Source organism: Canis lupus, chromosome 32, assembly GCF_011100685.1.
Source record: "Canis lupus familiaris isolate Mischka breed German Shepherd chromosome 32, alternate assembly UU_Cfam_GSD_1.0, whole genome shotgun sequence".
Taxonomy (NCBI): Eukaryota; Metazoa; Chordata; class Mammalia; order Carnivora; family Canidae; genus Canis; species Canis lupus.
Genome location: NC_049253.1, coordinates 16,312,544 through 16,326,386, shown reverse-complemented (window position 1 = coordinate 16,326,386; position 13,843 = coordinate 16,312,544). Strand labels below are relative to the sequence as shown.

The following is a 13,843-nucleotide window of genomic DNA, read 5'->3' as shown; positions in this document are numbered from 1 at the left end:
GAAAGAAAGAAAAGAAAGAAGAAAGAAAAAGAAAGAAAGAAAGAAAGAAAGAAAGAAAGAAAGAAAGAAAGAAAACTGTGTTAGCTTCCACATTTGCCACTCCTAATACTCTGCTTCATGAAGAAACCAATCACTTTTCTGTTCCAAATTTCCCAATACCTTCCCTTCATATCTATCCTTCTCATCATCTAAAAAGCCTGACATAACCTTTTCATCCCATCTCTGAACCACTCTCTTGTTTGTTCACAGCACAGTAACATCTCACATATCAAGCATGCTCTTGCCTCAGGACATTGCCCTTTTACCAATGCACAATTGATATTCAGCTAACCATTATTGACCACTGGTTTCTCACACGGTAGGCAAATTGACCGCAAATCAAATAAAATTCAATACAATGTCTAACTAGCATACTGTGGCAAATCAGTAAACACCTTCAGAAGTTATGCCATAACACCAAATAGTGCTAAATATTAGAGTAAGAATTAATGTGCTGATTTTTAAAGTCATAAATTTTATTCTCATTTTTAATAATAAAATTGATGATAAAGGCTATCATTGATAATGACCATTTATTTATTATGACATTTAAATCCTCAGAAGGACTGCCTATAAAGAGAAAAATGTTATTTCAATTATTTATAGAGAGCAACCTCATTTCCATAGATCATGGGACCTGGAATTTGTCTGGTATATAGAATTCTGTGTGACTGGACTCTCAGGCCTCAGGCTCTTTACTATCCCAGGGATGGGGGTGAAGCATAGCCACCTTAGTTGGCAGATTTCCATTAGTATCACCATCACTGTGAAGTTTGCTAAAATTCACTGAGCCACCACATCCAACTCTCCAGGGCTGTATTCTAGGTCTGGACATGTTTGGCAAGGAGCAAGGAGGTTCTGTTGTTTAAGATGTAAACACTGAATACATAAACATAGGTGGCTACAAGTGATTTCCTATAGCATGAGTGTAATTCTAAGTTGATGATCAATTTGACAGAAATAGTGAAATTCCTTTACTATCCTGAGCAATAAATCCTTTTCAGCCACTACATCATCTATTCCATCAGCATTTCTAGAGACTACTTTATTTCAAGCTCAGTGTTTCACATTAAAGGTAGAAAGATGAATGAGATCTGTGCAAGAGCTCTCATTCTGTTGGTTGTTCTGCTCAGGCTGCTAATTAAAGAATCTTGGTCTGCAGTTCTAGTACTGAAACTCAATATCTTTCTTCTCACATGAAAGGAAAGAACAATAAAAAATTAAATTCCATGTAGAAATATGGGTACCATCATAGGCACAATATTTCCTTATGACTAATTTTTTCTCATAACTGAAAAGTTTCTACAGAGTAACTCTTTATTGGTTAAAAAAAAAAAAAAAAGGTACTTTTTCTCCATAGTCTGCCAGTTGGCTTCTTTAACTATATTTCAGCTTAGCAACACTTCAAAACAATAATCATCTGCTTGTCTATTGCACTGACAATGACAACAATTCACATATTCCCTCCAATATAGGGATTCCAAGTTCATCTTAAAATTTTGTGAATCTTTTCTTAAAGCAGACTTTTCATACAGAAAATTTAAACAAAAAAAATTGTAAGACTTAAAGTTATTGCATTATAATATATTTTTTCAATTCTTCCTACTAAAATGTATTTATTATGTACACTATAAAAACAAAAGATGTAATCATGATTCTTAAGATGGAGGGAACTTGTATTATTTGGTTAAGTTTCAGAATTGGATATATTTTATAGGTGACTGAACTGAGTCTTAGAAAGATTCACCTACTGTTGGTGATTTGGATGCCTTCTCCACCAAAAAATATTAACACTTCCCTCAAGTAATATCTTCAAGAATTAAGATACAATCTGGTGATAATTATAATTGGGGATATAAATGGTGATAATTATATTATATTAAAATAATAACTAAGATCACAGATTCACTTTTGTTGCATTATTTACAAGCAAGTCAAGGTTTATTTTATTCTTTGTATTTACCTTTTCCATAGCTTACTTATTACTTGTTAGGTCAGTTATACTGTATTCTGATAAAAAAGGAATAATACAGACATATGTATGAATCTGCTCAAACAATAACCCTAGAGAATCAAAATGTTATTGTATGTATGAGTGAGTCATTATAGAAAGGTAGAAAGATATAATGAAGCTTTAACTGTTCATTTGGTAAATATTTTAAAAGCTCAAGAATGACTATTCACTAAAATTATGCATTTGTCAGCTCTCCACCATATCAGATCATAAAAGTTTTATTAGCAGTACTACCACTTCTGTACGAAATTAGAAAATACAAAATGCCTCCAGATGGTGTGTTTAAATGAAATCTACTATGTTCATCCTAAACAGCCATACAGAACCCAGCATTTCATCACGAAAGCAGGCAGACATACAGGCAACGTGCAGAAGGAGCTGAGGCAGATGAATTGGCAGAAGAAAACCAGAATGAATCAGGCACAGAGACTGAGCACAGCTTAGCAGAGGCTGGCAGTGGAAGTTCTGTAAACCAGTACGATGATGACTTGTATGTGTTCATTCCTGGAGACAATCCAGAACATAATTCACAAGAGCCACTCATGAGCAACAGACCACCTCTCCCCCCGCCACGACCTGTAGCTGCTGCCTTCCAACCTCACTGCACATTACAGGGTAAGTTTAAGGTTTAAAACAACAACACGAGTCTGACGGGCTTCCATAGTGTATAGTGCAGTGACAAATCTGTTACAGGGAAGACCAACTTTCAAAAACCAAGAGCAACTTTCCTACTATTCCTTAACTAAGGCCTCAGAAATCAAGCAAGAGATACCTGACACTAATTCACACTCCCTCCTCTCCTTCCCTATCTCTCTCTCTCTCTATCTCTTTCTTTCTTTTTTTCTCCCTCCCTTCACTCTCTCTCTCTCTCCACCTTTCTGCCTCCCTTTCTTCTAGAACAGTCTACATTACAAAGCTTTAAAGAGGTAAAACAATAAAGCTTGGAAGGAGTTTGTAGTGCTCCACATAAAATGAGCCTCAAACATCATGTGGAAAAGTAAATGACAACTTTCCTTTTAAAAAGTACTCCTAGTCGTCTGGCAAAAGGAAAAGGCTAATGTTTTACAGATTTGAAAATGACCTTGGGCACTTTACTAAACTGGTAGCAACAGGGGAAGCAAGTGGTAAAGGGCTTATTGCACACTGCCTTGAGACCAAAGTCTAAGGACACTCAACAATATATTGCTAAAATGGGAGAACAGTTAAATGGCTATGATCACATTTGTTCCCAAATGCAAGAATTACAAATGTGATGGGGAGATGGGTGGTGCAGTTACCTTCAAGAGGACCTTCCATATTGGGCTTATCTGGCTGGAGTGTTCAACAGCCTGACAGACTTCCAGCTCCAGGTTTACCCTTACAGTCACTAATTATCATCCACTTTATTGATCACTATTTTATACACACTTTCCACATTCAAAAAGTGCTCTTACAATGAAACTTTAATGAGAAAGATGAAAGAAATATCTATTATTAAGATTCCATTTGTCATTATACTTCACAGCTGTTGAGTCCTAGAGGGCTATAAAGTGTATAAATATGTTCAAAAAAGTGAATTTTGAAAAACAAAACAAAACAAAAGCAAAAACAAAAAAATGAATTTTGAAGCCCTGAAAGTCAGCATTTGCATCATTGAAGGTCTTATTTCTATAAAGGTTCAAGTTGATGAACATAATAAACCTTTTACTAAGGTTATACACTGTATTTAGAGATGAAAAATCCTTCTTACTGGAAAGTATGGAAAACCTAATGGGTACTGCTCTGATTCTTTCACCCATTCAACAAATATCTATCGATTACCTACTATGTGCCAAGCTCTTATAGTCCATTGTGATAGATGAGTGAAGTAGGTTAATCAATACTGGGGGTGGAGAGAGAAACATAGATAAGCAGTACACTGACAATAACATTCTGATATATTTTCTCACTTTTTTACAGAGGGAATAATTTTATATAAGTATTAAAATAAAGTGTTAAGAAGGCAAAGTTGTCTTTTATCTGGCTAAATTTCTTAAAGGAGCTAATAATGAATCATATTTTCCCTAATGTAAATTCTTGTATATAGTATGTTGGTTAGGAGGTCTAAAACTACTCTGTAGAGAGCATTCACCAGATATCTAAAACCAGAATTGTAATGTTTGCTAATATATCTTCTGAAAAATACCAAATACAAAAAGCAAAATAAAACAAAAATCCCCACTTTTTATTTTAAAACTTTACTTTTACATTTTCTATGCAGTGTTACTTTTAATCTCATCTTTTCATAAGGGCTAATATTGCAAGTATTATAAATGGATAATAAAATGTCAGTATTTTTTCTTAAAATTGTTTGATTAAGGTCTTTGAAAGTAAGACTAGAAGCTACCACTGTTTTGCTTTGTTTTGCCAGAGAATTTGTATGGCTTCTTTGACTTTAGTGATACCTTCAGAATTGTCTTCTAGGACTAGTTTCCATGTACCCTCAAATTACCAAAAAAGAGAGGTAACTTCCTCACGTCCTGAGCATCAGATTCCCCCTAATGGATTTATGGGCATAGTCACTGGAGAAAACAATAATATAAAACACTATAGAAAACTTTTTAGTTTATAAAGAACACATTGTCCATTTTTATCTTCACCACACATTTGCAAGGCAACAATCACTAACATCCCTCCCTTGACTCAGACCCAAAACCACAGACCCTGTAATTAGAATGTATCAAATACTTCTGTAAACAGGCTTCCTCAGCTTTTAAGATTCTTCCTTTTATTACACGTCTTACTCTGTTTTTTTTTTCTTCAAAAATTAGAATGATAGGAGTGATTTAGTTTTATCTTTATTTGCTAATGTACAACTTGAATTAAGAATGCTCAGACCCCACTCTGAGGTGAAAAGTAGAATCTGATACATTGGGAAATAGAAAAGTAAAATGTGTTATTTCTGGGGCAAGCCCAACTTTAGAAGGAGTTGGGAAGGAAGGTGGGTGGAGAAACAAAGGGAGTTAACAGCTCAGGAAATGGGTTGATAAAAGTAAGATAGTTGACACATTCCGCTAAAAATGAAACACTGTAAAAATGTTTCCCACACACTTAATCTGGTTTCACCTGTTTCGCTGTCAGTGAAACAGAAGTCATGAAGTCAAAATCTCAGTACCATATTACTCACAGGGAGAGAGGCAAGTCGTGCTGATTTGAAAGTTAGTGCTAAGCATTTAGGCATTAGTACTTCTTGGCTTAAACTAACTGAAACAATCAGATCTAAGACTCTATTGGGGGAGGATCTTGGCCTCTCCTCATGAGCCTACCCAAAACCATTGCTGACCTACTTAAGATAATATACTTTTATTCCACTCTACAGCTTGTCTTCTTAGTTTCTACATTTTTCCACTGAAATACCCATAAGTAACCTAAAATTTTTTGGTCAGATTATCACCAAAGAGGAAGGAGAATAGTTCTCCCTCATTTCGTGTGCATGAATTTCTCAGAACAACCAAGAAAGGCAAGGATTTTTCACTCGATAACTGAAATTCTTTCCATTTTATTGTTTTCATTAATGCTTTAAGTAAAACATCTGTCAAAGGTCTATTTTTTAAAATATTTTATTTATTTTAGAGAAACAGAGAGAGAAAGAGCATGGGTGGGGAGGGGCAGAGGAAAGAGAGTCTCAGTCCAACTCCATGCTGATTGCAGAGGCCAAAGTAGGTGTTGGTCCCACGACCATGAGATTCCAACCTGAGCCAAAAACAAGAGTCAGATACTTAACCAACTTTGTACTCAGACATCCCAGAAGTCTAATTTTTAATAAAATTCTCATTACTGTGTTAGAGAGCTATCAAAAAAATTTCCAACTTATTCATTAACCAAAGTAGGTGATACCTTAGTCTCCTAAATACTACTAAAATATTTTAATTCATTATTTTAAAAATATGCAAAGATTTTCCAAGTATTAAAACCATAAAATATTATTCTTTTCGTATGATTTAATCTTCAAGTCATTGATTATCCTTTCCATCTTGTCACAAACCCTACTTTCAGTGTTCTTTATCTAAGAATAAGGTTCATGCTGGCTTATAGAAATCAAGAGTTGCATTTTTGAAGCTCAGTTTGTCAAGCCACAGTGAGACTTAACTGTAAGAAACCAAGTAATGGAACATTTGGCTATTCCTCCTGTCATCTTCAGAGAAATTGAATGTTAGGCAAAATACCCAGTGCAAGCCCTTTTGAAAGGTAAAATGACTTCAAGTGAAAAAAAAAAAAAAATTAGCATATTCTACTTGAAAAACAAGTTTTCAAAGCATTTGGAATTTGAGGCTTAGTTTTATCACTCAATTTTATGATACTAAATCCCTTATAAACTATGTGGCAAATACTTATATGCTTATTTATATGTTTTCCTAAAAGGTTGTGTTTTAAACAAACTTTATTAAGATTTTATTTTTAAGTAATTTCTACACCCAATGTGGGGCTCAGATTTACAGCCCTGAGATCAAGAGTCACATGCTCTACTGACTGAGTCAGCCAGGCACCCCAAACAAACTTTTTTAAAACAAAGCTAACAATTAAAAATTGCAGGAGAATAGGTTAATAAATTATATGGTGTACTTTTCTTTTCTAAATTTATGAAACAATATGTAAATTATTTGGGGGGGGAGTTTCAAGAAAACAATAGATGGACATGAACAATATTGCATATAATGGAAGAGTAACCACCATCTAAATATTTCATAAGCAGGGAAAATGGTAGAAGGCCAAATGGAAAGAGGTCAGAATTGCTGTGATCTCGGAGCAAGACAAGAAATAGGAGGTGAACCCAAAGAAGAAGAAAAGAAAGAAGATGAAAGGGAGCAGGAGAAGGAGGAAGATCCATACACATTTGCTGAGATTGAAGACAGTGAATATGATATGATACTAGCCAATATGAGCACAAAGAAAAAAATTGGGAGTCGATCTTTTATTATAAACAGACCTCCTGCCCCTACACCTCGACCCACAAATATCCCTCCAAAAGAAGAAACCACACCTTACATAGCTCAAGGTAATGTTTTTTGTTTTCTGTATGTGTGTGTACGTGTTTGGGGATCAGAGAAATTGTCCTCCTTTTAGTGGGGTCAAAAGCCCCAAAGATGAAAAATTCTTTTAAGGTCATAAGTGAGTTGTATTGGCTCATTTTTAATTTAGAAACACAATAAATAAGGAAAATAAAAATAATGGGTAAGGTTCTGGTTTCTAATTCTTCGAAGGATAGTTTTGATAAATTATCCGAAGAACATGAAACCATGACTTGTGTGGAGAAATTCTATTTGGAATTTTTCCTATAATTCTATAAGAGGGAAGCTCAATTCCTATGAATAAATAGCAACACAGGAAAAGAGGTATTCCCCTTACTTTTTGCCCCAACTCTATTTTTTGCTCCTAATTCCACTTAAAACCTAAAAATCTCTGAGCACTAGAATCCCAGACATGCAATCCCAATTACTCTGATAATTGCACAGCACCCCAACAATTAAGATTCACTTCATCTGTCATTGAATTTCAACTTCATTTTAGACTCTAATTCTTCTTTCTCATTTTCTACTCAGTTGAACCTAAATAAAAAAAACTAACAAATCCCTGAGCTTTTTTATATCTATAGCCCCAGCAGGGTATATTTACACTATTGTTATTTTCTGGCACTCTTGTATACTCTGTTATGGTTTGATGTATTCCACAAGTCCATAGTGTCTTAGAGATGATTTTTATTTATCAGTACATTGCATACATGTGCACTGAGTGCTTTTTTGGACTAACATACCATCCCAGAGGCTGAGAAAATGGGATAAAACAATTTCTTCATTCTTGAAGAGTTCCTTGTGGACAGATATGCAAATAAATATAAATATCCAGAGTACAAGGGGACACTTTATTAGAGACTTTTTTAACAAAATGTTTGGGGGTTAACTAAAGCTGAGAACCAATAGGTGATACATTCAAACAATTTAAACCAAGTACACAAACAGAGCATTTAAATATAAACCACAAACCTACCCAACGAAGCAATTACTCGTCTGTGCTTAGTATGTTCAAAAGAAACCATTCAATCGCTTAAGCATTATGTATTAGAAATTTGTACAAAAGGGGCACCTGGGGGGCTCAGGGGTTGAGCATCTGCCTTTGGCTCAGGTTGTGGTCCTGGGGTTCTGGGATCAAGTCCCACATCAGGCTCCTGGCAGGGAGCCTGCTTCTCCCTCTGTCTGTCTCTGCCTCTCTCTCTTCTTCTCTCTGTGTGTCTCTCATGAATAAAAAAATAAAATCTTAAAAAAAAAAAAAAGAAATTTGTACAAGAAAATTTAGCAAGTATATGTAAGTATCAGTGCACAATATATTTACTCAACAGTGATCTACTGCTGATAATGTTCAAGAAACTATTTAAAATCAGAAAATAACAAATTAATAAATGTGTCAGCTGAAATAAAATGGCAACTGGAATAATTATCTAGATTATTAAGGCAGGGAATAGCTATAATTAGAAATTCTTAGATTGTCTAATATAGTGACTTCTAGTTTGCTACTAGCTCTTAGGCAGGGATACTGTCTCCCACTAAATATTTTTTAAAGACAGAATATAGATACAGCTCAACACAAGAATTTAGTTGTATTAAAGAAATTTCAAAACAAAACAAAACAAAAAAAAAGAAATTTCTACAGTGGCACTTTGTCCTCTACATCCCAATCCTTGGAGAATTCTCAGGACCACAAGTAGAGACTCCCATATTGGGGTGTTTTGTTTTTTGCTTTTTATCTTCCCATTCTTCTATCGGCTGTCATATTCTTATTTTCCATGAACTCTTTCTTGTTCTCTATTTGTTTTCTTTTTTTACATCATTATTATCTCTTCTTTGGCAGTGCTGAGGGCAGTATAATTCATTTTCTTTCATTTTGCTTTGATTTTTCAGATTTCTGTGATTTTAATTTTTCTGCAGTTTTCATATTATTTCTGTTTTCTTAGTTTGCTGTTTATGCTGTCTAGAATGCTTAATACTTCCATCAAATATCTTAGCTGTGCTTTTATGTGTAAGAATGAAGCACCAAAAACCTAAAAGGAAACTCAACTTGTTAACTGTGGACTACATTGTAGGGTAATGGGGAGGTAACCAAATTTTGCATTGAATTACCCCACATTAGTTTATTTAGATCTATTTTCCTATGCTTTTCAGTTTACCTAGAATAAAATCCAAAACTCCAACCTACTGTATATATCTGGTTGCTGTAACTTTGAGAGATCAGAGCATGGGAAGAAGACTGGGAAATTTCACCATTTAGAATGCACAATTCAAGTCCCTTTGTTCAGTCCAGTGTATAACTCCTGGGCTCATGGTGCCTCATGTTTCATGGCCAGAACTGCTTTATTCTTTCTCCAAAAAATAAACCTTCCATCCTGGCCAGTTGCCTCAGTTCATTAGAGAAGGAATTTGGACTATGACTGCTTTATACTTACAGCTAATCTCATGTTAAATAAGAGAATTGTGATGATTTTTCACTTAATTCATTTATTTATTAATTACATAAAGATTTATTGAGTACCAGGTGATAAAATCTCTGTGTGTTAAGTAAATACCTTACATGTCAATGGTACATTTGTCATACACACACACGCATGCATACATATACACACACACTTGCATACACACACATACATATATGCAGGAACTCTAAAAAATCTTAGAAATCTTGAGTTTCTAAGAAATTTTAAAAGCTATTTATCTTACCTACTTATTGCACATTTGACACCCTTCAGCATTTATAAGAAATCTTTCTAATTCAATTACATAACATAAATTACTCTCACTACATTCATGTTATATGCAGACAGCAACCAGTGTTATAATATGCAGGATTTTTGTTTTCATATTTTTTGCAGTTAAGTATATAAAAGCAGTTACAGGTTTTGGCTCCATGTCCCAACTCAATAGCAAAATCTGAACTGTAAATGAGGTCACCAAAGTTCCTTTCCATTATTTCTTCCTTTCCTTTTTCACTGGGATATACTTGCTTGCCTCTTCCTTTTATGTTATTGATTGTTGACCATTCTGTTCCCACATTAGGAAAAATTGTCTCATGAGCTAATTCTTTCTTGATGTTCTTTGCATTTCACAGGGTAAAAGTCTTCCATCACATCTTTCCTCTTTTTTTTTTTTTTTCATAGCTCAGGCAGCTGTATTAAATAATATTGCCATCATTTCCCAGAAAGTCATCCATTCAATTAGAAGAGCATTAATTTGCCCCCACTCTTGCCGGAACACAGAAGTAGTAGAGGATGTTGGCACATCCAGAATATGTTAATGTAGCCAAAAAAGAAGAGTGTAGAATAGGAGATGGAAGAGGAATGAAAGATGCAGAATTCCAACTACTTCAGAAATGCAAGGAAGTACTGGTAAGGAGACTAGGCAAATAAACCAGAGAGATACAGGAAAATCATGTTGGTTTTTTGCAAGATAGTAGAAAACGTGTGTATTGGTGTCCACCCCCAGATCCTGGCACAGAGCTCCTGAAACCTTGGTAACTTCCTGGATGACAAGGAGTGTTTTTTGCTCTAATGAGGCAACTTTGAATAGGCTTTTGAATGGCTCCTGGATGAGGGTTGGTCATCAAATACACCAAGCCATGATAGAGGCTTAGAATCTTCAGCCCCAGACCCCCATTTTCTTGAGAAGGGAGAAGGGCTGAACACAAACTTCTTGGTCAATAGTACCTATGTGAGGAGGGCTCCATAAAATCCTAATAATAGGGGATTCCCAGAGATTCCATGTTGCCAAACAGATCCACACAGGAAGGATGGCATACTCCAACTCACCCATTATGCAACCCCCCTCACACACACACACCTCCCCTCTGTCAACCATCAGTTTGTTCTCTATATTTACAAGTCTGATTCTTTTTGTTCATTCATTTTTTTTAGATTCCACATATGAGTGAAATCATACAGTATTTGTTTTAACAGTTAAACCATCCTATGTTTGAAGTACTACTAATGTGAAAAGGGGAATTCATACAAAATGGGACAAAGTTCTAGGATATATATTGACATAGAGTTAAGCAGTTTAACCACTTTCACACAGCATAACATAGCAGAAAGGGATTCTATTTCCACCATTGCCCCCAGAAATATAACTTATTAATGCAAAACTAAACCCAGGGTTCATTTTATTAAGAGCTGTGTTTCTGATTGTTTATTTCATTCCTGTTATACTAAGCCTAATTTTGGGTGAGCAACCACAAAAAGAATAATTCATTTTTCTTAAATGAAAGGTTTTTGAAGTCCACATGCTTTCAGATGTTGCATTCTCTCCCACCTTTTTCTCCCTATGATATGGCAAAGGATCATTCATTAAGTTTTAAGAATATGGAGGAATTAATATGGATTTACAGTCCTCCTTAATGACAGAATTGTTGATTAAGACTAATCAAGGAAGAAAATGAACATTTTGGTAGTGCATATAGATTGGTAGTAAAAGAATATCCATAAATCATGCAAAGAGATGACTGCCTATTGGGGAAACTTTTGCAGCATGAATGGTCAATTTCTTTTTTTTCCCCTCACACAATTAGTAGAACCAAGATCCTTCAGAGTCTGTGTTGCTGGTTTTGGGGTAGAATGTAATTTCCCTTTCCATTTTCAATTGCTACTGAGTTGCCCTTGGCATTTTGCAGAGCAACAAAGTTGTATATGACCTTTTTGAGAGCTACTCAACTACTGGGGCCCTCAAATGTCAAGTACAACTCAGTTGCTCTCAGAAATTTTCCACTTGCAATTCATTTATACTTGAAATTGATCACATACAATGTAATTGAAATGCAAACAGAAAAAAAGACCTTGTAAAATCTCTTAGGAAAATTAATCTGTATCATTGTATATGTAACAGAATAGAATGGTCTCTGTCCTCATTAGTGAAGAAATGTGGTCAAATGGATTAAAGTGGGCCTTAGGTCAACTGCCTTGGATCCTACTCTCTGGCAGGGTGACCTTGTCCGAGCCATTTAGCTTCAGGACTTAGTATGTATATCACAGGTGCTTTCAGAACAGAGGGGACATATTTATTCTATTTGTAAACCCAATGTCCCTGTATACCCCCCTGAGATTCTCTGCCGCTCCCCTTTCCTTGATAAGGTGCTGGTACAACTGTTCAGACCTGTGCTCTCACTATCCTTCAGAAGGAATCAAGCCTGGCTATGTAACCCAGGGTTTTTGATTGGTTCTTTTTGTCTTTCTCACAATAGCATATCACAGAAACATTGAATTAAACCTATGAAGGGCTTTACTGACCATCTGTTAGAGTGTTGGCATAATAATGAAGAACTTTTCCAGCCTCATCTTCCAGAAATTCAATTCCTTCATGTTAGTGAAGGGAGAAAGAGTAATCAACTGTGGTGTAAATTGACATCAAAAGATTTATGTTACATGTGAAAATAAATGCAAATATTATCAAGTGCTTCAATTTTCATTCAACAGCAGAGTGAGTTCTGGTCTTTCTCCCCTTAAATTTTGATGCTTATAGCATCTCTGTTAAATATCTCTTTAGTAATAAATTTAATTGGCCTAGAATACTAGTTCTTAACTGGTGATGATTTGCCTCCCAGGAGACATTTGGCAATGTTTAGGGACATTTTCAGTTATAACCACTGGGACAGCACTAATGGCATCTAGTGTACAGAGGAAGGGATACCACTAATCCTTCCTACAAGGCACAAGAAAGGCCCCTCATGAATAATTACCCAGTTCAAAACGTCAATAGTGCCAAGGTTGAGAAACCATGACATAGGTTGTGCCCATTGTTAAGACAAAGTAAACATCTGAATAGAATACTTCAGAGAATGGTCATTTGAACATTAAATCATAGATGTATCAAATAGCTACCCACACAAGTTGTCTTTTTTCTCACATTAGATTTCCTAAATTCACAATATTTTTTCACCAGCACTTTCAGTGTGTATATCTTTTTTCCTCTAAATATGTAGCAGTTGGAGAAAAATAAGATGTTCTGTGGGGTTGGCTCACTGAGAAGAACCTCCTCTGAGGGATTGGCAGCATGGTGGAATAAAATTCATGAAGACTGTGAAACTGGATGAAACAGAATTTGAATCATGACTTAGCCACTTAAAAGTTGTGTGGCTTTGTACAACTTACATAGTCTTACTTCATTAAAAAAATAAAGAATGATAAAACTTCCTGCATAGAGTTATTCATGGGAATTGAAATGACACATGTACAGTAGCTAGCACAGAGTGGGATGCAAAAATGGTATGAAGGAGAGTATTCTGTATACACGGACATGAGATAGGACTTGGTAGATCTTTTCAGTCGTTGTGTTTTTTGCTTCTTGCCTGGGTTTCATATGCCAATATCTCATCTTGCACGACTTTTTCAAGGTATTTATTAACTATCAATACTGAACACTACATAGAACAAGTGGGACAGCCCTGTCCTTTTAGAGTTTTCAATCTGCATTTCTATAGTTTGAGTCTTAATAGCAAAATTAGTATTTAATGTCTGTTAAAGTAAGCATGACCAGGTCCAATGGTTACCTCTTAAGATAGCAACATTTCCTAATAAAGGGATAAAAAGAGAAGTCACAGAAATTCTTTTGGGTAATCACCAACCATGAACCAAAAGATGAACTCATCATAGTTTCTAGTGTATTATAGAGGTTTCTCAACAACCCAAACCATTTCTCTTAAAAAAACGAAAGGAAAATTACTAGGATGTTACTGGAGTAATATCTTCATTTATATCATCATTGAATACAAATGGTCCAAAAAAAAAAAAAAAATCAGCCA

The 13,843-nt window shown here is 35.2% G+C and overlaps 1 protein-coding gene and 1 long non-coding RNA gene across 5 annotated transcripts in view; one reads left to right on the top strand and one right to left on the bottom strand.

Annotated features, from left to right (window-relative positions):
- Positions 1-13,843, top strand: part of BANK1 (B cell scaffold protein with ankyrin repeats 1) — a 280,340-nt gene that overhangs the window by 235,979 nt on the left and 30,518 nt on the right. For 2 of the 3 annotated variants that reach the window (XM_038582025.1, XM_038582024.1), the window contains exons 9-10: positions 2,369-2,668; positions 6,765-7,067. In XM_038582025.1, coding sequence (XP_038437953.1) covers positions 2,369-2,668; positions 6,765-7,067 — 603 coding nt within the window. Of the gene's footprint in view, positions 1-2,368; positions 2,669-6,761; positions 7,068-13,843 lie in introns of all 3 variants that reach the window. The other variant, XM_038582023.1, reaches the window with a different exon arrangement.
- The window catches only part of LOC102154226, a 135,686-nt gene continuing 127,492 nt past the window's right edge, over positions 5,650-13,843 (bottom strand). Inside the window, exon 10 of one of the 2 annotated variants that reach the window (XR_005382754.1) lies at positions 5,650-5,764. This is a non-coding gene — a long non-coding RNA (uncharacterized LOC102154226). The remainder of the gene's footprint in view (positions 5,765-13,843) is intronic. The other variant, XR_005382756.1, reaches the window with a different exon arrangement.